Source organism: Anopheles coustani, chromosome X, assembly GCF_943734705.1.
Source record: "Anopheles coustani chromosome X, idAnoCousDA_361_x.2, whole genome shotgun sequence".
In the NCBI taxonomy this organism is placed as follows: Eukaryota; Metazoa; Arthropoda; class Insecta; order Diptera; family Culicidae; genus Anopheles; species Anopheles coustani.
The window spans coordinates 4437174-4464702 of record NC_071290.1 but is presented as its reverse complement, the minus strand read 5'-3'; the positions used below and the strand labels follow the sequence as shown (position 1 = coordinate 4464702).

The following is a 27529-nucleotide window of genomic DNA, read 5'->3' as shown; positions in this document are numbered from 1 at the left end:
TCCTAGCACGAAAACACAGCACTGGACGCACTTTCTCTACTCCGATTCCGGTCCGCGCCGTTACACGAGTGCTGCGCCGTAGCTGTACGTGTCGCGCGGGCACCACGTTTGAATCTCAACTGCGCTTATCGTAACCGCCCGTCAAGTCGGACGTAATGGTGAGTGACGGCCCTCGCACCTACACCGCGCCACCTGCGGGCCCGCGCGCGCACGCCTCCCTGCTGTAATATCGGTTGCGGTCACTCTTCCTCAACGAGTGACCACACGCGGGATGGAGGCGACGCAATAGCGATTGTTTTGGGCCCTTTGCAGAAAGAGAAGAACGTGCGATCAATAAACAAAAAAGTGGCACGACTGGCGGACGGGGGGACGTGGAACCACCAGCAGTTCGGGCTGAGTGAACGTGCCAAAGGAGTTGGTCGGTTCAAAGCGAAAAGATAAATATACACGCAAAATCGCGCTACGGACGGCCGGGAGTGTCGGAGTGTGTTGGTCGGTAACCTTGATCGGCTGTGGACCAGCGGTAGGGGTCTTTCACCTGCCCCACTCCGTCGGGCCACGATCGTTAGTATCGATTGGCAATGTTTCTTTTTCTCTGATTTAAGTTCCCATCGCTTTGGTTCTGCTCTCTCTCTCTCCTCGGCACCACAACAACAATGGGCACCGGTCAGCAGTAGGTCACTACGAGCCCGCGGGGACAACTAGGACGAAACCACTAGGGCGAGTGGCGAGAAAATAGTGGACCAGCGCAGAAATGACTGCGGAGCGCCAAAAATAGGTTAGGGTCAGAGCCGGCCTTTCGTACCTTTGGGGCGAAGTACACAGTTCACCGCAAGGGGTCCACCTTCCTAGCGGGGGTCGAAAGGTCGTACGGTGGACACCACGTCAAAGTACACGAGCAAACCCACACACACGCACACACCACATCCATCTCAATAGCCAGGATAATCGTAGTATTTACCTTTTTCTCCCCCGTTCGTTTTCGCTCGTTTTAGCTCCAGGGTACATAATCATTTCTGTTCACATCGCTGACATGGCCACACTCCACACCGTCCTGCAATACCAACCGGTCCCCGCACCAGAACGAGGCTAATTTTTCGGAACGCCAAAACATGTGCTTTGAACAAGCAGATACAACCCAAATAGCGGCCATTGTCTTGTCGTTTGGTGTACGTCCAAAATTCGCAACCACACCAACGTTGTGACCTAATTGCAATCCCGCTCTGACCGTTCTCGACAACGGCTACGCACCTGGGGTTCTGGTGCGGGAGGCGTGTGGAATTCATAATCGGGGAATGCTTGTGCGAATGTAAATTTGTGAACTGATTCGGTTCCGTTTTTCGCCCGCGCGCCTAACGTGTCAAACAGCTATTAAAAAGCGAACGAATAAGCTACGCAAAGGAACAGTCGCGCTGGTAGTAGATGTAGGGTTATAGCCAGTAAAGCTATTTGGTTGAAAAATCACGGACAAGTAAGCAAGTACACGATCCCAATAATTTTCATTTATTTGTTAGTTATTTTGTTTTTCATCAACTTTTGTAGATATTACGTAAATGCTAAAAGCGTATTTCTTTCGAGCTGGTAAAAAGGACAATATTTTAGCACTGGTTTTAAATAGTTTTATAACTGCTAGTAGCATAACCAGATCTCGATGCTGTTAAGATCATCACGTACATAACTAACAGTCCTATTCTGTTAATTTAGAATTGACCGAATCTGGGTCAGTTCCTTCCATTCCATGTGATGATGTACCCTAGAAAATTTGTACTTACGCTTTAAATCAGTGCTGGAAATTGGCGCTACTTTTCAAAATTTTAGATCGATTTATGGCGTTGTGACCTTTATTAATTAGTTACATCATTTGTATAGATTTATTTTATTTTCCTTCTTTCGGAGTTCTTCCCGAATGTGCTTTTCTTCAGCCCGTTTATTTTCTCTTCAAACACGTTGTCTGCCATGGCTATAATTTGGCATGGCTGTCATTAGTTATAACAAGTTTTGGTCCCATAAGTAAATGAAAATGCAACGTAAAAATTAAAGTAAAATCAAAAACTAATTCTTTCGGAAGCTAAGTCTTTGCTTAACCTTAGAAAACCGTTGGTTTTATACATTATATATTCAAATTCCATAAAAAAAGAGTGTACTAAAAAATGTGCTATAAAGTAGACTCCAATGTTACTAGAAAAATATTTGCAGAGGGGCTTAAATAGTCACATAAAACAAATATTTAAAATATTTGAAACGTACAGGTTGACCCCCGGAGATATTCAAAATTAAAGACCGGTTTTATGTCAAACTGATGCACTAGTATAATAAGTTTTAAGAGAGTTCGGGGACCTTTAAACCAGGGGGCAACATTTCTGCTCCCACTTGTTTTCGGCGAAAGAAAAGTTCGTTCCATGCGCCCGAACGTATGCAATTGTAGTACCGCTATCGAAGCGAAAATTTAAATTCGCATCATATTGTTTACTATTTTCCTTTCCTTCCCCGTAAAATATGGACGAAATGCGAAATAAAATTAGATTTACAATTTGCACCAGCACCAAATTGGGGACAGTTTCCGAACCCGGTTTTCCTGTAGGATCGTTCCGTGAACCGGAGGGTGTTGTGTCCACACATTTGACGCAAATATTCCACTCCAATATAAATTTGATACGAATAAATTATTGCCAATGCAATTCGCGACCGTAATGTCGAGTATGACGAATTTGCTTGCAAATGTGGAAGCGTGGGGCTCTCGAGCCGGGTGGCGACGGAGAGCGATGCATTTTCCATCCATCCAGTCACGCATAGCAATGTAATAACTCTTACTACGTTTTCTTGTTTTGTCTGTTCCCAATTGCAGCATCATTTTTTCGAAAACAAAAATAATCCTCCGGGCGACGATTGATTGCAGCCACCCGAGCCACGGCGTACACGGGAAAGGTTGATTAAATTTTCCGACTCCGCCATATTTACAACGAGCTCAATCAAATCAAGCTCATCCGGCTTGCGGGTCGAAATCGTTGCAAAGTATTCCATAACTCTGTATGATTTCTTCCCAACATTCTGGAAGCGGGGGGTGCGTGAGAGGGAGGGGGAGAAAGAAAGAGAGAGAGAGAGAGGGTGCATACAGCGCGTGTTTGTCCGGTCTGTTGACCGTTTGCGCTTTTTGCCGGTAATAAACGGGTTAATTATGAGTTTATGTGGAAACACCCAACTCGATCCAGAACTCCGGTTCTTATGGCACCGCATACGCTACATGAAGTTAATTATGTTGTTCGAATGCAAATACACACACACAAACACGAGCGTGTGCGCTAGTACAAGCTGCCAGTGGAGCCATTCAAATGCATTCGCCAGACCAAGCTCCGGGGAAAAACGGCCGCACACCGGAATGAAATGGATAAATTATACAAGGTTTCAAGTTTCCACCAACCAGAGAAAGAAAGCCCCGTTTCCCGTTGCCCCGGGAACTTTTTGTTCGGTTTTGTGTTTCGGTTCGAAATTAAAATGTGATATCCACCACGAGCGTACGCTTCCCGGGGGCCATTCCAAAATTAGCACCAGCCAGAGCCGGGTCGGGAACGTGTTTGCGAGCACAAACCATTGCTTTTTTCTAAATAAATCACAATATATACGTTGCGCTGCATAAAACGTATAAACTCGGGGCTTCTAACCGAAGCCTTTTCCGACCCGCCCGGGGGAAAGTTTCGTCCAGCGTGCGAAGTATTAATAAGTTGACAGAAGCAACGTGAACGGAGAACTTCATGCCGCGTGCCTGTTACAAGCGATAGTGCCAACACACGGTAGCTGTTAAGTCTTACCTACTCCCATCACGCGTGGCGTGGACGAATTAATAATTACCAAGTGCATGTTTGTTGAAGCATAAAGAGAACAAACCGCAATCGATCAGGTTTATGCAACAAGCGACGTCGATGATAGAAGGGGTTGTCATCATATTTTACAACCTATCTGAAGCCCAGAATAAATGATTGCAACAAGTATCCTTATGGAAGGTTAGTCTAGAGTAAACATTGTTAAATTGACTAAGCTACCATGAGGACATAGTTTTGTATTAAACTTTGTTCATTACTAACTGAACGGGTTGCTAATATTTTGCATGAATTTACCAAAACATAAAAAGGAAACTTAAAAACAAGAAATGAGAAACGATGAATTAAAAAACATAACATTTTGTAACTTCGTAATAAACCCAAGGCCCCAATACATTCACCATTAAACTTTATATTTCATTATTTATTAAATTTCATTTTAGAGTGAACCACATATGTTTAATAAGGAATTGAACTTACATTTCTTTACAACTTTCCTTAATGTTATTTCATTGCAAAGTTTTCATTAATAAAAGAATGCCTGATTTGCAATTGCTTTATTTCACAATTCTGTAAAAAGCAGAAATGTTGCAAAACACTTGTTTTAAACAAAACGAATTTGGTTTAGTGAATCTATCAAAACCAAAACGTTAAAGAGTAGAGGAATGCCTTGATTTAATCAACCAAACCGGGAAGAGCGAATGGTAATAAAAATTTGTATAAATGAAACATTTTACGTTACCATGGTATTTTCGTATATAAAAGCGGTTTAAAAGTGCAGAAAGCGTTTGAAAATTAACGATGAAGTGAATGTTTGCCATTGTGTGAGAGAAAAAAAGCCTCAGAGATGGAAAGTTAATTGCAATCACTTGTTAATTATTACTTGGAAAGTTAGTTGCAATCACTTGTTAATTATTACTTGGAAAGTTAGTTGCGATGGGAATGTTTGCTCCCCTCATTCGGAATGTTTAGAATGCTCTCGGAATGTTTACTCTCGTTAATCCAGTAAAAAACAAACTTGTTCCCCGTAAAGGCAAGTACCTATGAATAATTGGTAGTTCATGAAAAAGCGCGCAGTTTTCAGTAACGCAGCGGAAAAGATGAAATCGGATGCGAAATGTATGGCTATATGTTTTTCTGGCAGAGATTTTCATCTACCATTTGCACCTTTGCATACTTTTCTGTGTGCTTTTTTGTTTGTACTTTGGAATAAAAACTTACACTCCCACATACGGATCCTTTTATGTAAGAAATTACACACCAGTGACATCCCGGTGATCAATAGCAGCTCTCGTGTGTGTGTTTGCCAGTGAAGCCCCGTGTTCGATGGCGAACGGGGGAAAAATTAATAACCGTTGGGTTCGTCTTTTCATTTTTTATGTTGCACTGATTTTCAAATGAGTGGCGGTTTCAATTACACAATGTGCCATGTGCCGTGTTTTCGCGTACGTGGAAAATGCTGCTGACGATAATCATTTTCCCGTTTCGCTGCGAAAGGACGTCAAACAAATGAGTGGATTCAATTTCTTCGCCCGAAATCCAGCGACGGTGGGACGAAGGTTTTTTTTTGCTGCTGTCGGTGTTGCTGGTTTGTAGTTGGCGTAATTATGCGTACCCTTTGATAGGTGAGCAACGACAGATTGAATCGTGTTTGAGAGCGGAACCGCTCGAGTGGTGTTTGAAACGCGTGCGGCATGCAATTAAACAGCACGTCCATCACCCGTTTTTGGGGTCCTTTGATGATCGCGCTTAAGTAGTTTCGTTTTTACCGGGAGTCAGTTTGACAGCATGATATAGGCTACTCTTGCCGGATCAAAAAAGCCTTCAAATTGGCGAGCCAAAACCAACTGCCAATGCGTCTTTTGTAGCCTACATTCCCAGCTTCCACGTGCTTCCATGTCGTGTGAAACGATTCGAAAGGACGATTGCGACTCACTGGAAACGCACTATACTACAAACGCCCGAGCAAAACCCGAAGTGACGCATGATGGGATAAGCAGTGGACATTTTGGAAAGTTGCCTAGTGCCGTTAAAGGTAGAAACCGTTTAATTCAGCATCAGAAAACGCTAGAGAACACTCTGCAGCACAATATAGCCAAAGACTGCATAGATTTCTCTAGTATCAAGCTTTTAGCTACATAATACAGTTCCGCCATCAAGTGTAAGAACAAACAATTCGTCGACAAATTCATCAACAATTGAAAAATGTCTGCTAGGTTCTTACCCTACCCCAGGGGTTGACATAGTCCGCCAACTGTTTTTTTCGGGCTCGTAAGAAAACTTTAGCGCTTCATACAAAAAGTGTTTAGTTTGTTTTCTTGTCAAAAATGAAGATTAAAATTGTTAAACGAAGTGGTACATGTTGAAAAAAAAAAATAAATTCATCGAAAATAAGTATGAAAATATTTAAAAAAGTGTAACGATAAAATGTATAGTATTTTTTCTTTAATCACTTTTATGCTACTTTACTACTTAGAAAGTTGATACTTCATTCGCGCTTCCGGTTTCCTTTTAATCATCTGGCCCTTTTTAGTAATGGCCCAACCCTATCCCCACTGTGCGCCGTACCGAGTGCGACACGAAGCTCCGACTCGCGCGCTCGCGTGTGTACACTAACAATGGCGTGTGGCAGCTGTCAGTCGGATGAAGGAGCGAGCGAGCGGTCAAGCACAGCCTGCGCGTACAAAAAGCACCGACCGGCGATGGCCTCGCATCAGTGTGCCGTGGAAAGCTTCGGCGAGCAGTTCGGCAGAGGCACTCGGGAGCATCGCTCGGAGATTTCAAGGTGGTGTAGCGCATCGCAATCGGTTGCGGTCAGACGTAGACACGGCCGTTTGGTGGACCTCCTGGCTGGAAGCTCCTCCTGGGGCACGTCAACAAGTGGTCAGTGGTGTGCATGTTTTGTGTAGTGCAGTGAAGGGTTTTTTTTGGTGTTGTGCACGGTTGTCGTAGTGGACGAGTTGGCCGAGTGAAACTTATCAATGCTCAATCCATCCAATCAAACACGCATCGGCATCGCTATCAACCAAAGCACCAGCACCGGGAGCGATCGACGGCTTTTGTTGAAGGTAGGTCAGTGATCGGCTTTGTTTCGGTCACCCAATACAGATCTACTTCAGGTCACCTGCAAGGTGCAAGTACTTTGTTGTAAAGCGTGAAATAAAACACGCTTGGGAAGCTCTAAATCGGGCCCATTCCAGTAAACCTCAACCAATACTGGAGAACTGCACTGTGGGAAAATTGTTTCCGTCGAACGTCCTTTACGTTATAAATTCTACAAACATCTTTCAATGGAAAAATAAAAAAAAGCCATTCAATCAATTGTCAATAAGCTACTGACTGCCAAGTTGTACTTGAAGGGAAAAATAAATCGCCCGACAGCTGGCGCTTTCCTGTTGCCAAAAATAAAACACGTATCATCTTATCTTATTGGTTGGAACCCGTTGTCTGTTCCTATTCCCACCATTTTGAGATGGACCTGGTTGAAACCGGCTGCCAAAAGTAATGAGGATGTTTTTCACATACACGAGATTTAAGCGAGGTCTCCGCGAGGATGACATTGCGTTGGAGTGGTGCATCTCCCCGCCACAGTAAATGTTGCTATCTTCAAATCAGTTAAACACATGGCTTTGAATGGGAAATTACGCTAAGTTTCTCGAATGAGACGATAAAAGCGTAGACAACTAAGTGGTTTCACTGTGCACAGTGGTACATTTGCTTTCAAATCCGACGATTTCACTCTTCGTAACGGTGGGATTTCGTTCTTTTTTTTTTTGGGAAACTTTCTGCATCACCCAGTAAGTGTTGGGAAGTCCAGCTGGAGTAGCATTTTCCCGTGACCTCTCTTTCCCCGCAGCTAAAAGGTGTCTTTTCTTTTGTGTCAGTTTTTTATGCACAAACGAGCGAAAGCGAGAACGGCACGAAGCAGCGAAAGGACAACAAAATCGGAACGGATGAACGGAGAGCTGCATGTTCCTCAAGTGCTCATTACTGGCGAACGTTTAACAGCCACTACAGTTGGCCCTGTACGTGTTTTCGTCCCTCCTGTCCCGGGTGTTCTCCACCTCCCCCAAAACGGTGAGAGGCTTCCGGCTTCCACTTTCGTGGGCGCATCATTTAAAGGTGTTGCAGTGCGCGCTTCCACTTTTGCCAGCTTGTTTTTTTTTCTTCTACAACGATATTCATTCAACCTGCACACCGTGTTCGGAAATGAACTGAGCTGAATGAGCCACACACCACCTGGCATCAGTTGTTTGAGTTGAAACTTCTTTTCACTGCGTGGCGTAGCACTCGGACACCGAGCGACTCGGACATTCTTTGCCTGTTCCAGCACGAAGGTGGAAGTTTGTTTCCCACTTTCAGCATATTCTTTTTCTTTTCTTTTTTTATTAACAAACAAATTGGAGGAGGAGGAGTTCCCTTTAGACGTTGACTTTTCTTTCCAGCCCGCGCGCGCGTGTGTGTGTGTACTCCGGCGTGCGAGTTATTGCGAAAGGAAACGGAAGCGCGTTTCATCAAAATGGATGAGAACAGATCCAAACTGAAGGCCGGCAGGCAAGACGACGGAGGACACGAAGCGGTTTTGGGAATGTCAAAACAAAAACATAAAACAAGCACGAGCTGAACTGTTGCAAAACAATGAGGCAAGGAGGCTTAGGCACAGAATCAAATTCGGAACGGAAGGCAGTTGAGGAAGGGACAAACAAAACGTCAAGAATGGGGAAACAGGAGCCCGTGAGGCCGTTCGGTATTGGTGGAGCGTAACGTTTGGAGGCTGTCGGTTTTGTAGCAACTCGGTGACCCCGTTTTGTGTGCTGTCCCCGCCAATTTGGGAAACCCCTTGGGAGTTTCCCTCCCTGAGGCCCTGAGGATGAGAGACAAGATGGCGCTCGAGAGCTCAACGGAAGCATCGTTCAATCGCGATTACGCTATCGGTGGATCGATTCCGGTCGCATTTACCGTCGCTGGTCGCGTTTCGGTTGGCAGGCAAGGATTATTTCCTCCCACTAGCCACTTGAGTAGGAGGGGGGGATGGAGTCAAACCACCAATGGTTCAGTATGAGCGATTTTTGAACCTTAAACCTTGATATTGAAATGAGTTTCAACTACAAATTTGTCGTTGCTTCGTAGTACAGGAAACGAAGGCATTGAAAATAAAAGCCGAACAAACAATAGATAGGCTTCTTAAGACGTTGATTATCACGTTACTCACTTTGCGAGTGACTGCAGCAATCAACATCAGTCCTTTATACTCTTAAAGTAGTGGAGTTTAATAGGTGTTGGCCAAAATAATTACCTAAATATATCCTTTGGGAAGTCTACTTTTCGCTTGTCTCTTAAAACACGTTGGATTGATAAATTTTATAGTCAGCTTTTAACAAAACTGAACGTACTAAAACTGTAGTAAAGCTGTTTGGCAGTCAACGTGTTAATTACGAAAAGCTCTAATTATTTTCCGTTTAACACGTCAACTGTCACGTCCCAACCCAAAAGTGGGTGACAGTAGCAATTAGTTCTAAAAAGTTTTTGATCCATTTATGAATGAAAACACAACATAAAAACTATTGTAATTACATATAAAGTAATAAAAAAGGTCCATTGGGAAGCTAAGTCTTTGCTTGGCCTTCGAAAACCGTTGATTTCACAAATGCTATTAGGAAATTTTATTAAACAAGAGTGTAAGAGTGTACTAAAAAGTGTTCTAAAACCCTTTGCAGTTAACGTGGTAATCAAGAGCTTGAAAAATATATGCAAACAAAGTACAACTTTGCTCAAAGATGCAAACTATTGGTTGGTGTTGCATTTTTCAATTAATTATTTTCATTTATGAAGTGTGCTTTTGTTCTCTGGAGGAAATTTCAACCAACATCTCAAACGGCGGGTTGACACTGAATGCTGCCATGGTTTTGCACCCACTCCATCACGGTTTGGGCACCAACACGATGAAACACGACGGAGCAATCCGCTGATTGAGAAATGCTGCGACGTTCCCTTCGGGCCTTTTGCAAGATGGGTGATGATTTTTATTGTTTCGCTATACGTCCCTCGGGGAGGCCATGGGGGGGGGGGGGTTCTCTTCCGCTGCGATAAATATCCTCGTGGGAAGGGGGAGGAGAATGAAAGATGCGCGCGGGCAGCCAGCGCTAACAGAGACTTGTGGCGGGTAATGGTGAAGAAAATTGCCATATTATTGGACGTCGTTTCTCATCGCACGCATTCGTTGACTCGCTCAACGTGGACGCCGGGATCTTCCCGCAGGAGACCGAGGAAAGAGAGAGAGAGAGGGGCCACGGGGAAATCATTTAGCCAACACTCGCACACACACACACACTGCACTGGACATCACGGCGCAAATTGGGCCGGATCTCGTTTAATGGCTGGATGATAAATCAATCGCTTGGACCGGTTTCTGTCGCCGGCAGCGTTCCAACGTTCCATGCCGAAATGGGACCTTCGGCGCTTTGATTTAACGCGCCGTACGCGTAAATGATTACGAGCGAGCAAACATGATCGGCGTCACTAAATCTCTCGGCCTCATTGAGCCGGGGTTAAACTAATTACCTCCCAGTTTGGTCTCCCACAAGTCCCATACACCCCTGTTTCCCGTCAGCTTTACGTCCGAATTGCGGCTCGCAATGACGTGAAAAGTCAACCATCAAGACATCGTGTTACAGTTTTATTGTATTTTAGCTTCGAAAATTCACTGCAAATCGCGACTTCTGCAGTTAAAAATTAAGAAAATATATCTTGATAATGGAGGCGCCTAGTACTGCACTCTAATGGAGGCGCCCGGTGTTTGATGAAAAATGGGGGCGCCTGGTAGTGCACTCTAATGGAGGCGCCCGGTACTTGATGAAAAATGGGGGCGCCTCGTGGTCGGTAGGTTTTGTTCCCTATTTTCGACCAATTACCCACGGGTTTCATTTTCATGCAATACTTTTGGTTGTTTGTTTAATTCGCCGGTTACATTGCACAATTTTTCGTCGAAAAGTTTACAACTCTCTTGCCCATGTTTGATTTTCGCTCCAATTTCTCCCTTCTCAACAGGAATAAGCGAGCTGAATGTGCGGAAAGCAACGTTTGCATCGAACCACTACCAACCGGCAAAAGGAAGGGCCAATGTGAGACTTTGCCAATTAAACAAACAAAGCTTCCGAAAAAGAAAACAAATTAAAATCAGCGAGATAAGTGTGCGGAGAAGAATGAGTGCCTCAGACGTTCCGCTGGAGGCAGCGGGCCTTCGGTTCGGTTTTCCCCGCCATTCGATGCTGGAAGCGATAATCCTTTCCGGTGCCGGTGTCGCCGGTGTCGGTGGTGCGCCGTTGGTGGTGGTGCCGAGGGCTACGCAGCCGGTAATGGCGGGCGAATCGACGTGGGCAAGGCAAATTGATGCAAATTGAATAAAACGCTTCTGACGCGTTGATGCCTGAAAGGTGCGCAGCCCCGGAGCCCCGGAAGGATCAGCACCAGCGGAAAGGTGCTAAGCGAGTAACAGCCGAGCAGTAGTAGCAGCAGCAGCATCATCAATCTGTGAAGGTAAACCGGCCGTAGAGGAAGGTTAGCTCGGCGAAACATCGGTGCAATTTGGCATGCTCGAAGAACAAGAAGCTCACGAAATTCGGCTCCCAAGTCAATAACTAACACACAGCTACGGGCAGGTTTTCAATGAGCGTTAGTCACACACCTACACACAGACATCAACGCCAAGTGAAGAGGAAAGAAAAGGAAAACGAAAGAGAAAATAAAAGCACGAGAACCAGCCAGTGCGAGGGACGAAATGTTCAACAAAATAACGTAATGCGATTATAATCAAAACACCACCGGAGGATAAAACAAAAGGTGGAACCGAAAAAGAACAATTTACAAAATTGAAGCTCCAACGATAAGCGATAGTGTGCTGCCCTGTTTGGGGTGAAAGTTGTTTTTTCCTGGTTTTGTTCCGAATGAGCGTGCCTGTGAGTGTTTGCGTTTTGTGTCAATCTTTATTTTACACCTTCGCGGCCCATCCGAAACGATCGCGTGACGTCGATACGGTTCGACGGGCACGTTAGCGCGCTCGCGGAAAAACTTACCGAACAAACGGCTAGTGCGCTACTCAGCAAACAACTAAATCACCACCGATCACGATCAACCCGGGGAGCAAACCGGGCAAGCTGCAACCGTCAACCGGCGACGCCACCGGCCAACACCGGTGCCGACGCGAAACGCCAACGGAAGCCCAACGCAGGCGAGAATGGGTGTCAATTCATCCTCGCGGCAGGACGCGAGCCTGCTTTCCGACGAAGACGGTAAGTAGGACGGGGAGAAGGACGGGATCCTTGTTTGGTGTAAGTTATATCCAACTCTTCGCATTTCGTGCTCCACGGAACGCGGCCCGGTGTTTTGCCCTTGCGCTACGTATCGTTACGTACTGGTGTTACATGCGTTACGCGTCGATTTTATCGCCATTGCCACCAAACTTTATTTCGAAAGCAGGTGATGTTGTCTCAAAGGCTAAGGCCAAATTTTGAAACAGCTTTTGTCTCTAACGCATCTGAGTTTGTCTTTCATTCATCAGCTTTTGACGAAAACGTGAAAATAAAAAAAGTAGTTGTTGGTTTCTTTAATAATTACACTGTTACAACAACAAACATTAATTAATTTGAGTCTTAAAATATCTTGTGCCTATTACTATAGCTTTTTACCGATCTTCCGAGTAGATTTTTGTTCACGCGTTTAAAAAGCTGCTTTCTAGTGGTGAACTCAAGGATATAAACTTTGTTTTGAAACTAAAGTCTGTCCAGAAGTAAACAAGTAAAGTCTGAAATTTTTCATGATTTGGTCGTTAATAGTTACTAAGACTACTTAAACTTTTAGTTTCCTGCTGGCGCCACTAGAGGCGCCACAGTAGCGTGCTTTCCTTGGCTGAATTGCCTTATGGACAAACTCTACTAAACGTCTATTGTTTTGTTTATTACATTTTTTTGTGTTTTGTGATTTTTGTTTTTTCCAAATTTGTAGTACCAAACTTTCAACAGGCAGCTTTATAAACAATAATCTGTATATTTACATTTATTCTAAACAATATTTTGAACAGACAAACCCAGTTAGAGAAAAACTTACATACGTTAGGGAGAAAAATTGACGCACTGTTCCAATCACGGATGGGTTAAAGGCAACGACTGTTTGTGAGTTTCTTTTGGAAACGGCTGGTTTCGCTTGGTCTACCCGAAAGGCGCGTTCTATATAGTTATTGTGAAAAATGACCCTCGCTTCCGGTTTTTCCATTTTCTGACCACCTTCTTTCTCTCCTTGCTGCATGACCTTGGTGTTTGGGTCAGACGTCTGTTGGGAGTAGTGGTGCCCTACTACCAGATTCTTCAAGTTTCCACCCGTGGAAGGAATTTTGTTCACCCTCTGTAGGGCCTTCCAATTAATTACCCACCCCCCGGGAAAATGAGGGGAATGGAAAGTAGCGTCCTTGAAAGGGATCACGAAATCCTCAACCGCAGGCATACAAAAGGGACCATTCAACAAGGGAAGGCATTTTAAGTAGCAGAAGCAGGGGCTGCCGTAGGTCACGCTCTATTTCGACCGTGTGCCAGACTCGAAGCAGGAAGAGCACAAACCGGTAACAAATCAGACTAACGATAGACGCTGAAACGTTAGGTTCCAATGTATGGTTCAATGGTGGAACCGGCCTGTGAAGGCCGTGGCAAACATCCAGCGGGGAATTGTAAATATCCAGCGGGCAATTATTTGCTCCGGGAGAATTCGAAGCGATTTCCGGAATTTTGGCAGATTTGGGAAGTACTAAAGCGCAGTCAACCTTGGAGAATCGATATGTTCGGGTTTTGGAACTCGGACAAAGATTCCTCTGGAAGTTGATACAACCAGCGCGATGACATAATCCGTAATTAAAACCGACTGTTGGAGGAACAGATGACACAATACTGCAATCGACAAAGAAGAGAGCACTAGAGAGAAGGAGAGAAAGCGTCCCTATATCTGCTACTTTGTCGTGTGAAACACAAGGTTCTTTTTGCAAAAAATTGTGTTTCCGGTGAGGAGCCGAAAGTTTGTTTAGGAAAACTACTTAAAATCTGACTATAACGTTGACTAGGGAGTAAAGTTCTAAATTGGAGTAGCAGACGCACCTTTAATGCTTTTCAGTTAATACTTTGTCTGTGTCCCAAACATCTATAGAATTAGAATAGAACCAACCACAAACCCCACTGGAGGGCGGGTTTTGTTTAGATGTACCAGAGGGACACGGGATGTCCTATGACCGACCAAGAGCCAGCGCCATTTTCCCTTAGACCCACGTTCTCCCGCGTGCAGTACGTTTTGGTGATTATGTTCCGAAACATAAGGGCTAGTCCGTGCGGGCGACCGAAGAACTGAGTTTGGGGGGGGATATAACGATGGCGCACCAGTCCGGATCCCGGATCGGAGCGGGATCCTATCCCACCCGTGCGGGATTATAAAACTCATTAAAATCCGAAATCTCTCAAGTCCCTCCCTTCGACCTCGGACAGCAGTGTCACTTTATATCCCCCTACGCCAGATCCTCATGTGTCCCGGGGAAGAGATTTGGGCGTGAGGGCGACGGAACACATTATTAAAATATGATACCACTCGCAGATCGAACCCATGGACCTTTCATCTGGGTGCGAGTGTGTGTGCTCGGGTGGTGCAAACTGTCTTTTTACATCTTGCGCTGAAGCCGTAGAAGGGACACCAGATCCCATCCCGGAGGTGGCGGAGGTGGAAGACTGCTCGTTCCTTCTCGGGCGGAAATCGATGAAGGAACCACGCCTCTCCTCCCCTCCCCCCCAACGACATGGCGGTGAATGGTGGCCAAACCTTTCTGCATTAGTATTTCCACATCGTCGTCCCAAGACCGGAGGACACGGGAGTCGGATTACGCGCACCATGGGCGGCTGCGGCTATAGGACTATCTCCCCTGTTCGCCGCGTGACGGTTGATTAGCTCAGGAGTAGGCCAACTTCTTGCCTGCTGGCACCTGCCCGGTCCCGGGCGACGGTCTAGCAATATATTTTTTCCACGCTCATCTCCACCTTGGCTTTTCGCAAACATTCCCGGTGAACGTGCTCGCCATACGAGCCGGGGCTGACATTCTTCGACGCGGAGGTCGCTCGCTCGTAAACCCACACACTCCCAGCGAGCATTCACGAGTGCTGCATACGTAAATTAAAATTGCCCACTTACATGCTCGGGCACGGATGTAAACGGGGCCAGGCAGGGCTGCTGTGACGTGTCCTCCAGGCACGCTAACCTCACTTTTATCCTCGCGGTGTGATTTGCGGTATGCGAATCGTTGCTAATTTCACGTAACCACAACCACGACGACGTGTTTGCGTGCAGTTGGTTGTAGCTCCCTTGTGGTTTGACGGGTCTAGCTTACGCGACGTTTAACGTGCGTATTTGCTCTTCGCAGGATGGCTGAAAAATCGTTTCCATCGTTAGTTCCCTCCCTTCGCTTTACCCGCCACCGACTCCAAAAGATCTTCCTCACACTGAACGAGGACTTCCGGGATTAGGTTTCTTCTTGAGAGAACGACCCACCGACACCGAATGCTGTATTGGCTGCTCCGACAGCATCCCTCCCTCTCGTTTAACACCCTCCCGCAAATCGTTTATGCTAACGAATGGGGTTGGTTTAACTAACAAGCTCTGCACTAAAGCAAATGGTATCGAAGCGACGATGTTGTCGACGACGGTGCAGATGACGCGAAAGCATTAGGGAACCGGATCGAACGTGAAGCGTTGGAACTATCTCTCGAAGCCTGCTTGCAGGCGAACCTGTTGCTGTCCGTGACGGATGGGTTCGCCGTCATTATTTTACGAAACCCGCCCTCCGCCGAGCAAGACACGTACGGCTCCGCAATGATGAGGCAATGGCAAAGCATATATGACATGTTCATGCTGCATGTGACGATATCGATTCGCCAACTCGTTGGTTCCTGTTGAATTTGTTCTCGTTTTTTTAATTTGCAAAATGTTAAACGGCGTTCATATCTCTCGTAACCCTGTAGTGCACATCACATTGCATACTTGTAGGAGCAATGGATCGACTTACTTGCGACTTAGTGGACCGGAGTAAGTACCAACCCTTAAAGTTTAGATAATAGGATAAGCTAGATTAAATTAGGCTACTTAAATACCGTGGATTTTTTCCAAAGTTCTCTTTATTCCTTTCCCACATACTTCCCAGTGTTATAGTTTACCATATTAGTTAATGACCGAATTAGTTTCAACTACCAAGTTATCTATATCAACGCGGAAAGAAATGCCGATTTCGAATCCGTCACGTCTCATTATTAATAGCTACGAGGGTTGCCTTTTAAGTTTCGGGATTTGGAAAAACTGGTGATGCAATCTGTTAATTAAAAATTTTATCTTAAAGCTTGGCGTTTTTGAGGTTATACGTACTCAGAACGTTTTGACATACGAACGCTATTTGTGTTGTTAAAAAAATGTTTAAAGGTTCAATGTCCGCCAAATTGTAGAATTGGGTCGTGGGCATTTTCGTGCGATTAATTTTTGCAACTTTTGACGTGAATCGACACAGCAGTAGTGCATGAATGAACTTAATTCAACTTTTGGTGATGAAGCTCCATCAATGATCAGTATTTATCGATGGTTTGGAGATTTAAATCGTGGTTGGAGTTCACTCCAAGATGAATTTCGTGAAGGTCGTCCAAAATCAGTTGTCGTTCCGAAAACAATTGATGCTGTGCGTGAACGGATATTGCAAGATCATCATGTGACTTTTTGTGAGATAGAGACAACCTTAGGTATTACTGGGACCAGCATATACTTAATATTGCATGAACATTTAACTGTCAAAAAAATTTGCTCGTGTTGGATTCCACACAATTTGTCAATCTCTCAAAAAAAGACTCGTGTCGATTGGTCGGAAGAAATGCTCGAAAAATACGATTGCGGTGCTTCAAAACTCGTCTTTAATATCGTGACAGGTGATGAGTCGTGGATTTACGTGAATGAACCCGTAACTTAACTGCAATCGACTGTATGGGTGTTTCAAGATGCGCCGAATCCAACCAAAGTTGTTCACGCACGAAGCACTTCCAAGCAAATGGTCGCATGTTTTTTCGGAAAAACTGGATATATCGCAACCAAACCTCTAGAACAACGCAGAACAGTCTATTCTGAGTGGTACACAACAATTTGTTTGCCAGTTGTCTTCCTAGAAATCAGGAAATTCAACCGCTTTCGACGGATCACCCGTCACCACGACAATGCGAGCTCTCACACATCGGCTCAAACAACTGTATTTTTGAGTACTCAAAACATCGATTTGATGAGTCATCCGCCATATAGTCCTGGATCTAGTACCAAATGACTTCTTTTAATTCCCGTACGTAAAAAATAAACTGAGATTTCAACGTTTTTCAATACCTGAAGAAGCGAAGATCTCTTAAAAAAGACTCGTGTCGATTGAAACTTTAAACATTTTTTTAACAACACAAATAGCGTTCGTATGTCAAAACGTTCTGAGAACGGATAACCTCAAAAACGTCAAGCTTTACGATAAAATTGTTAATTAACAGATTGCATCACCAGTTTTTCCAAATCCCGAAACTTAAAAGGCAACCCTCGTATAAGTAGATGTACTATAATTATTATTATCTTTCGAGCAATGAACCACGACTACTACTACTGCTACTAGTACAGTTTGGATAGTCCCGAAACTCTATCTATCACTCGTTTGTCTCTGTAGCGCAATTTCACCAGCGGAAAGCAAAGGCTAACTGTTCACGGAGAGAATTAAACATAATCGTACAGCACATGAAAGGCTGGCCCGTCTGTGGGTTCAAAAACAGATGCTTTTAGATCGGGTTGGAGTGTAAGGGAAGGTGAGGCAAGATGCATCCCTTACGCGATTACATGATTTCAGGCTTAATTTACATTATCCTGTTTTGTTGTGCAGGGGTTAACGTAGTTTGTATGAGACATGAACATACTCTAGTACTTCATGGATGTTGAAATGGCGTAATTCCACTACAAATATGGCGGAGCACTTTACTCCCCTGGTGCATATTGCCTCACTTTCCCCTATAGGGGTTTCCATTTGGTACGTTTTTATTTACGCGCTTCGTAGCCTTAGCCTGGTCCTGTCACCTTCGCTCCAACTAGGGGGATGTTGGATGCTTTTGTTTATTTCCCCACAGGCGTCCTTGAGAAACTCACTAAAAACTTGCGTCTGTCCCGGTTGCGTCCCCAGTCCCTGCGGCGAACTAGGGAGTGGCGAGCGCCAGTGGTACATCTTATTCCGCACACAGCGAGCAAGCAATAGCCGGAAGAGGGGGGTTGGTGCCGGGGACCAACACTAAATGAAAGTTAATTAACGTTCAAACGTGACACTCGACGGGTTAACACGGTTGCTTAGTTGAGAGACGAAGGGTACCGGCTGGCTCCAACCGCCTGGTTAGGGCAGAAGAATAAGGATTAATTACCACTATGAATAATCTAGCACCGTACCCCTGGTTGGATGGTGATGTCGCCAGGCGTTATGAAACGAAGCTTTAAGCCGGGGGCGTACGTTGACCAAAATAAATATGACATGGTTAAACGTGGCTCACCAGTGGCTAAATATAATTATCTTCCATGCCACCCGGACGGTGCTGATTATCTCCTGTCTCCTGAGCTCCCTGTATCGCCTATTGCGAGAGCAACACGGTTGAACGCCACAGGATGGCGTCGCCTGTAATCGCTCCAACTTCTGATCAATTCAATTGATCTGGTTAATTTTACTTCAACCTTTGCAAACTTTCTACTCTCATCAAGTGTCATCCCCCTGGAAGTCGGAGGCCCAAAAGGTTGTAATAATATCGGTCGCTTTGGGAAAACTCACCTCATTTAATCGACACTCTTTAGTCATCCCATTTCTATAGCCTCGTTGACTCATTTATGATAAGCATATCTCTCCTTCAACTCATCTGATATTCAATATACGTTTCTTTTCAGTGAACTTTGATCACTTTCAAATACTGCGCAACATCGGGAAGGGCAGCTTTGGCAAGGTAAAGTATCTAGTGTGCAAGTAAGCATCACTTCACCATCACTATCGTTAAACAATTGGCTCACTGATGTGACGTTTCACACAACTTTTCGTTATGGTTGCCATTTTTTGTTTTCATCGTTTGCCCGGATTGCCTTCATGTTCGATTCCAGAAGCAGCGTTGTTTCTGACATCGCCCTATCTTCCCTTTTTCCGTGAAGTATTTTTACTTTGTCGCTTTATTATCATGTCCTGTTATTTTGATTTGTTCATTGGTACATAAAGTAACGTCTAACTGAACTTTTCAGTACATTTGTTGACTATCTCTTGACGTTTTTGGTTTTTTTCTTGTACCACAATGTATTCTAGTGTTAAACTACTACCGGTAACTTGCTTATGCATCGTTGTTGTGTGTTTCTATAGGTAAACAAAACTATCAATGACACTCAGAAATGAATTCCAATATGGCTGCCACGACCAGGCTTTTTGACAGAGTCTATTTTGACAGTTAAATTCTGGGCGAAGATGACATTAAATGTCCTCATCTAATAAGCGTATAAGTCACTGTCAAAATACATACACACGGACGAGCTTGGTAGCTGCTCGCAAAGAAGTGCGTACTGGCTTACGTAACGCTACGAGAAGAAATGGAATAAGTCGTTTAGTTATGACCGAATGAATGGCGATCGAGTTTGGCGAGTGCAACCGTACGCGAAAGAATTTGTTAATCATCGCTGAAACAATAGCACTTGACAAGCAAAGTGCAAATCATACCCGAGCGTGTGGGTGTGCGCCGGTAACCACACTGTTGTCTTTCGGGGTCGGTTTCACGCTTGAGCGAAATCAAACGCTCGCCGCACGGAGTGCTCTTGTGGTTTCGAGCCCCGCGTTCCGCTCCGCTCCGTTCCGTTCCGCTCCGTTCCGCTCCACTCGACTCGACTCCTCTCGCCGCGTAAATCGTGCTTCCGATTCCACTTGGTACGCATTGCCACTTTTATGTGCCATTTGACGCCATTATGCTTTATGCTCCGGAAACGGGACTGATACGTAGCCGGTGCCGGTTAGCGCCATCTTCTGAGCTCCCCGTGAAACTTCCCACCCTCCGTCCCGGGTCCGAAACATTTGCTATTCGTGCCGTGCACGGGGGATAATAGCTCACTAAGTGACACTGACGGAATTACGGCATTCCAATTTGCTGTCGCGTCGACGTCGACTCGTCCCCCGTCGCCCACTCGTCGGAGTCGGCATTCTCCCCCCACACCGCCATTGACGGTGTGCACCCACACACAGACACACACACATAGTGGTGTGCCATTTGTGACTAATGAACTGTTCTACTCACCATGCGGCTTGTCGCTGACGGGTGCGCTGTTACCGCCGCCTTATGAACTTACGGATGGTAGAAAAAGGACCTGCTCTTTTGTGGTCCGTCCACCTTCAACCCACGCAGACACCTTCCCCTTCACCGTGCAGATTGGTTCCGGTTCATTTTCTTCAACCATCCGAACGGATCCCGCGGGGAACCGGAGGGAGTAAACGAGGGGATCCAATACAGCCTAGCCACCATGTGATGTGTTCGTGTTCGCACACAGCACAATGAGGTACGGTGAATTGAAATTGACAACCGCAGCAAACGGCACGCTTCTTATGCGTGTGTGTGTGTGTTTCTATTGTGTGAGCTCCAAATAACGAAATTCCGTGTCAATCTCTTCGTGGTTCGAACCCTAATTGCTATCCTGTACGCATGTTGGTTTTCCGCCACTCTTAAGCCTCCCTTCAGACATTGAGTTCTAGTATGTTGAAAGAGATCCAAGGCTCTGCAAGAAGGACCACGTCACCAACAGTTATTGTCAACTTTAAAGCACCAAGGTATGTGTAAGATCCGCCGCCGTACCGTCGCTTCCTACGAGTAGATATTGCTCAGTCATTCTCAGAATGAGTACACGCAGCAAACCGTGGTCTGATACTATTTATAGGCAGACAGTTTGGAGTTTGCCAACTACCCTACGGTCGGGTAAACTTATTGATCACTGCACTGGAAGCATCACTCGTTTGTACGGGGATGTTTCTGGACGTTTTCTTCAACTCTCGTATGTTTCGCGGCGAAAAATGCACCGTCACTAATGCAGTTGTGTGAAGTGTTCCGTGGTAAAGTCAACCGAATGGCCAACCCACGGTACTCCCGAACCCTGGGGATGACGACATCATCTGGCTATTATCTGCTCGAGTCACAACTCGATCCTGGTTCGTGTGTGTCATCGTTTTCCTACGGTTCACGTGTGGGAGGGATGATCTCGAGGTGAGATCATCGCCTGCAAAGTTCAACACCGACGGGTTTGCTTTAGCGCCGCAGAAACCGACACTAAGTCCTGCAACAACACTCTAACTTCAGCTTTTAAAATGGTTCACTCTACATTCTCTCAAAGTGACACTTGAGGTTGCGCCGAGACAATGAAGACCCATACAAAAAGTAAACAAAACTTGAACTCTTTGTAAGTTCTTAGGAATCGGCTAAACACTTTAGTAGTTGAGTAGATGATTTAAGGTAAAACTAGTTTACAAAGTAAATACTAAGACTTCATTACAACCAATTGATAAATAGATTGATTAATAGGCTATAGTCTACTTCTATATTGGCAGGTTCTGAATTTCTTGTCCTGTCAAAGTATTGAACGTCGATAAGTTCTGAATGCAGCTGTCCACTGCTCCATATTTTTCATTGTGTTGCTTACTTTTTCATTGGTTTTCACTGGATTTCTGGATTGCTGAGGGAATACAGTCCGGTTCACCTTCCTTTAGCTCAGTGTGGCAGATATGGATTGACAACGAGGCAAGAGTGGCAGCTGGCCTCTTCCCCTCGCTTGAAAAGCGTTCGATTTTGGCTTACAAGTTTCGAATTCGAATAATGGCGAATGGCGCAAAATGGCGTCGTAAGCATAAACCGCAACGCTGGAGCACAGACTGAGCTCGGCGATGTAGGCATTCGCAGGCCAGTGTGGCATTTGATGTCGACGGTTTCCGACATGATTTATGTCTCCCTGGGGGAAGGTGTGGGAGGTTAGCTGGTGGCGCGGTGGAGGCGCGAATGACCTTAGCAGGAAAAGTTATTAAGCAATAATGAACCGCTTCGTCCGGCCCCCCGGCACGGTACACCATCCCACCATGTTCCTCCCTCTTCCTTCCTCTTCCTCACTTCTTCGCTCCTTCTCCTCTCATCTCTCCTCCTCGCAGCGTCCGGTCGCGGTGGAAGTAGTAACGGTATTTCCCATCGGGAGCACACAAACCGCAGTTTTCCGGCATACCAGCTTCACTTTCTCCGCGCGCGCACCGAAAAGGAAAGCACGAACTGTCCAAAAGTTTTTCCCTCCCACCTCCTTCCTTTCGTTACCATGGACTTCCCTCCCTTCCCTCCAGGTCCAGGTCGAAATTAGCCGCTTCCCTTGGCGGACTGACTCCGTCCGCCATCTGCGGGTTACGAATTCGGGAGGCAGAGATTTCGCCTGGCATGCCGCAGCATACCGGCGAGACCAGGCTGCACATAAATCACTCACGAACTCGGCCAAAAGTTTTTGCTACAGACGCATAGGCACGCGCGCACAAACAGACACACACACACCCCGCCGATGTCGCTGCGGTCCGCTACCATTAGGCAGCTCTAATCTCTATCTCCCTGGTTACGGGTATTTGGGCGTTGACCGCGGAATGATCGTTTCGGCCGTAAATCGCCGCTAGTGAACGTAACGTGCACGACCCTTGTTTTCGGTGGTGTTGAAGATATTAAGGGCAGAATAAAAACATCCCTGATGTCAGCCAACTTCCATCCGAGCGATCTCTTGAGGAAGCCTAACGCGTTAAGGCTCACGGTGTGTTTATAAACTGTCGATGTGCACGATAAATGCACAAACTAATCGAATTCCCTAAGCCCAATCCGATCCGAAAGGGGTCGATGGAGGTGAATGGAAGTCCTAAACAGGCAGTACATTGAGGATGCGACTGCACCACAGAAATAAGGTAATGTGGGGCAAGATGCCTTATGCGAAATACATTATTTCTATTACGTTAATTAACAATATTCTCAGTTTTCATAGTAAGAACATCTGGTTATATACGAACAATATTAAAAACTACATCAAGCTTATAAACTTTTTTGGTTAAATAAGATTTTCGAAGGCCCTTTTGGTTCCTACTCCTTTGACAGTGACATTAAGCCACTCTCTCCTATTCTGTAAAGAAATGAAACAGGATAATTGCTTTCAATGTTTGCCACAACTTCCAGCAGCGGAATGTGTTTGGCTATGCCTGTTCATTCCATTTCCCTCTGTGTGTAATCGCACACGCAACCCGAAAGCACTCGATAGAGCAAACAAGCAACCTCTACGAAGAATGGTTAGGCTCTAGTGGGATTATTCAGCGGAATAATAGCTCTGGTTCCCTATTATTAAGGGCATAGAATAATCTTGCAATGAAACGTCCCCCTCCGCTCGTGTTTCAGCTCGGAAAAATATTGCATGTCCTTGTTTGATACCGTTTCGACGTTATTTCGACTGATATTTTGGAACCTACCTTCAATTTGTACGCTTTGACGCTTTCTTTTCGTGGTAGAACTGTTCTCTGAAATCCTATTAATCAAAAATACAGCCTCGTCATGCGGAGTCGAGGCTAATATTGAAATACGTCAGGTAAAATACGTCATCAGGACGTCCTTCAAACGGCACGGAATAGACACAAAGTCTGTAAGGAAATTTGGCGTAAAGAACTTTTCTCTCGTTACATTCTGGCCCATTCTAAACCGGGATAGCGTGGCACGGCATGGTAGGGTGCCGGTGGATACCGACTTCCGCTTTCGCTGACTGTATTGCCGGCGGAAATCGGACCGAAAACCGAACCGAGACGAAGAGCAAAACAACGCTTGAAACACACACACACAAAGTCTGTGACATAGTGCGCGGCCAACTCGGGCAGGAATTTAATTAAACTTTGCTCCCACCAGTGTCAATCGGGGCCGGGGTACTCCCCAATGATGTTTGCGATGTCGCGCCTGCCTATGCGGTTCCTATCCACTGCCGGGGGGTAAGAACTTCGTCGTGTCACCAAGCGCTGAGGACCAGCTGGCACTTTTACGATCGCATTTTCCTCTTTCGCCTGCTCTCTAGTCAGATTTGTGTTTTGAGTTGCCTTTCGCCGTGGACAGCGGTCCCCTTTCCGGAAACTTCAGGAGTTTCGACCATGTGGCCCAGGGTGTTGCGCCTTCCAATCGATTGTAAAGGAGCGAAATTGAGGCGTCCGGTTGGACCGCTGCAGCCTTGAAAGTTACGGAATTCCGAGCAATGCAAAAATGTTCTTCTTCTTGTGCGACTGCAAGACAAGGTACATCTTCCGGTATCAAGATATAAACCACATCGCCAGCTCCAACGGAGGCGAAAGTACCCCCGTCCTTTATATCCAGTGTTTGTTTATGTTGTGAGCCGGTTGTTCGAGTAAGAAGTAACCGATTCGAGTACCATTTAGAGAGGTCTGCTGAACGTAATCCTGATAACTGAGGTCTGGCCGACATTTTGGAGCTATTTTAAAGAAAGCCGAGAGGGTTTATTTCTCGTTGCCTAATGTTTTAGGCTTAGAGACGTCTGACTTCGACAGGTTTGCTGACTTCCAAAGTGATGTTCTTTCTAAGAACTTTGTTTTTACTATAGCTTTGCGATAATGTTCTCATGAGACTGAGAAGGGATTTGAATGAGAGCGTGAATGTTTGACTTAGATGTAAGTCCATTCGTTTGTTTTCCAAACACTGAGCTATTCTGATGTTCCCAGAAGGCTTTAGACGTTAGATATGCCTGTTAGAAGTTAGCAGAAACTCCATACTGTTGCAGAAATAGCATATAAGTTAGCATACCCTCTAAAGTAACGACATGGATGGAGTGAACCGTTCGGCCTACCTTTTCACAACGGTTGGTCTATGTGCTGCAGTTTTTGAGGATGTTAAAAACATCACTGGTGTACCGTTGCCGTTCCGTTCCGCACCGTCTCTAGGCAAATATGAGCCGGAAAGAGGTCGATATTTGAGTCGGTGTCGCTTTTTTGGAAACTTCTTCCCCTCCCTTGGTGCGGAAGTTCTGGGAACGGAATCGGCCGTTGCAGCCAACGCATCGGTTGCGGTCGTTGGTAATTTATGGAAATGTTTTCCCCGGCGAGAGGTTGGAGCAGACCAGGAACTTCGGTTGCAAGCGCTCTAATGACAGCGCGGTACACCCAAATACTGAGCGAAGGCGGATGCTGTACCGGGGGGAAACGTGGCGTGCAGCATTATGCAGGGGTTTTTCAAAGGTGTGATAGCAGCAATTGGTTTCGTGAACTCCCTTGCATGCCTACCCCTTCCCATTCCATCTGGGTGTCGCATCTCGTAAGCAGAATCTCGAAATGGCACTGGTCCTAGGGCTCGCTCTCCTATGGTAAAGCACCATTCTGGGCACCATGCTAGATTTGAGCTAGTGAAACGAAGATAACCGGCAACTTAAATTGAACTCCTTTCCCTGGGTCTACTGCCAACCCAGCTTCAACCCCGCTTGTGGTCAACATCGACTCAGTACCACCGAAGCGGAGCGCAGTCCGTTTGCCTTTCGTTCGCCGATGGCTGGGAAAAGATATATGCTAATGTATGCAGCTCGATGCTTTGTGCTTCAATGCTCCATTCCTGTGCATCCCTCACCCCCGATACACTGTCATACCCTGTCGGAGCTAGCCGGGGCTCGTGTCCGGAACCGTCGAGGCCTCATAAATGTTATTTCCCCACCGAGATGCCCGGAACACTCAGCATAGAGGTTTGTGTAACTGGCTCATTTTGTTGCCCCTCAAACAGGGATCGCGTTACACACCATCGCCAGCGAGTAGCTGTGTGAGCACTTTCCGTCCAGTCCATTATTTATTCTAGCTCAGCTGGCGATGATTTCTAATATCCTGCCAAACGCCAGGTGCAACTTTTTCGACGGCATCCGCCAAAAATTATAATATTGTAATAGAGTTGCCTTTGATTTATGCCGTTGCCGTAGTTTTAATTTGAAAAGTTCACCGATCGCCATTTTGGTGCGGGAACCAAAGCGGAACATTGAGAATTTGAGGAGGAACATGGCGTAGAAAGTACAGGAAAATACTTTCAAAATCCCCACAGATCGTTCAAAGGCTTCGCTAGCTCGGGAAGAAAAAAGAACTCCCTATCTTATAGAAACTGATACGACACCGTAGAAAAACACGGTGCACTGAAAGCAAGCCCGTAATACACCGAAAAATGCTACAATTATCGTCTGCGTCGAAGCTTAGCGAATTTGGTTAAGACGGTAACGAACACGCCAATGAACTGTGCTAAAATTCTGCACAACGTATTACTCCGACTATCATGTAACTCATTGCCTCGGTTCACCGTGGCTCTCAGCAAGCTCTTGCTGGATTTTGTTTCTTTAACGACGTATACAGTTCCCTCCGCACTAAGTTCTAACTGCCCTTTTTTTACTATTTGTATGTTTTTTCTCCACGTTCTTAACAATCCACCACCAACCTTGGCGTGCAGCTTCATCTTGTCAAGATTCGCTTTTGTTGTTCTCGTGCAATGTTCTATCGCCCTTCGAAAGCTACTGGAACTGCAAGCTTGTAAGAGAAACGAGCCCGGACCGGAGGGCCGTTAACAGCGACATAAAACAAGCGGTGTATGGGTGGAGTTTAGTGTTGTTTTTGTTTCTTTACGATTTGCATACCCTGCCCAAGCCCTGAGAAAAGAGTAAACAAGCAAAGCCCTTCCCCCCCCCCCCCCCCCCCCCCTGAGTCGCCACCGGCGCCGATTGGGTGGAAGCGTTGAACCACTAAATCCCCCGAAATCGCCTGCTATTTGCTAACATGTCGCACCTTTTGCTGCCATTGACAGTGTTCACCAAAAACTTCAATAATTGTTCGCTTGTTAGATGTTTGCTAATTTAACCAAGCAGCATTGTGACATTATAGCTGCTCCAAAGTGCTTACTGGTTGCCTACCTTTAGGCGACCTTAGTACCAGCGCTGCTATGGTATACTAATGTTGCTGAACACGTTGACTGCCATGACAACCATTTTTGATAGTCAGCTGTCATTCCCTCTAAAACGTTTTTACCCCATAAATAAATGACAGTACAACAAAAAAACTATAGTAAAGGCTTTCTTCAAATACCTTCGGTTTTATAAATGTTAGAAATGTATTATATTAAACAGTGTGCTAAAACGCTTGCCAGACAACGTGTTAAAGCGTGTCTCATCCTTCATTGCACGCAGAAAAACGACGTATAGAAAAAGGTGTATAGAAAAAAACAGGCCTTGTGAGTGTATCAAAAAGAAAGCTGCGAAAGGCAGCAAGCGAAGGAGATCATAATACCGCTGCTAAACTATGCCAATAACGCCTTTCCGATTTAAGTCGCGATGTTGCGGGGAGGGGGGACCGTTTATTTTCCTCTTTCAGCTCCAAAGCGGCGGAGGCGCCACCGCGCCCCAGTGACAAGCCACCGACAAGATTTGATATTTGTTTAACAGCTTTGGAGCGCCGAAAAATAACAAACAAACGGTTCGTACAAAGTTCAGTGACTGCCACGCCGTAGTAGACGGTGCCTGAAGTCGGGGGGAAGGCTGGCTTGACAGGGGTGAGGGCTGTTCAGAAGGATTCTGCGAAACTGCGA

The 27529-nt window shown here is 45.7% G+C and overlaps 1 protein-coding gene across 1 annotated transcript in view; it reads left to right on the top strand.

Moving 5' to 3' along the window:
• Nucleotides 1-12048: 12048 nt before the first annotated feature.
• LOC131269668 (serine/threonine-protein kinase 32A) overlaps nt 12049-27529 on the top strand; it is a 47026-nt gene continuing 31545 nt past the window's right edge. The window contains exons 1-2 of the mRNA XM_058272151.1: nt 12049-12103; nt 18810-18865. Of these exons, the coding sequence (XP_058128134.1) occupies nt 12049-12103; nt 18810-18865 (111 nt within the window). The remainder of the gene's footprint in view (nt 12104-18809; nt 18866-27529) is intronic.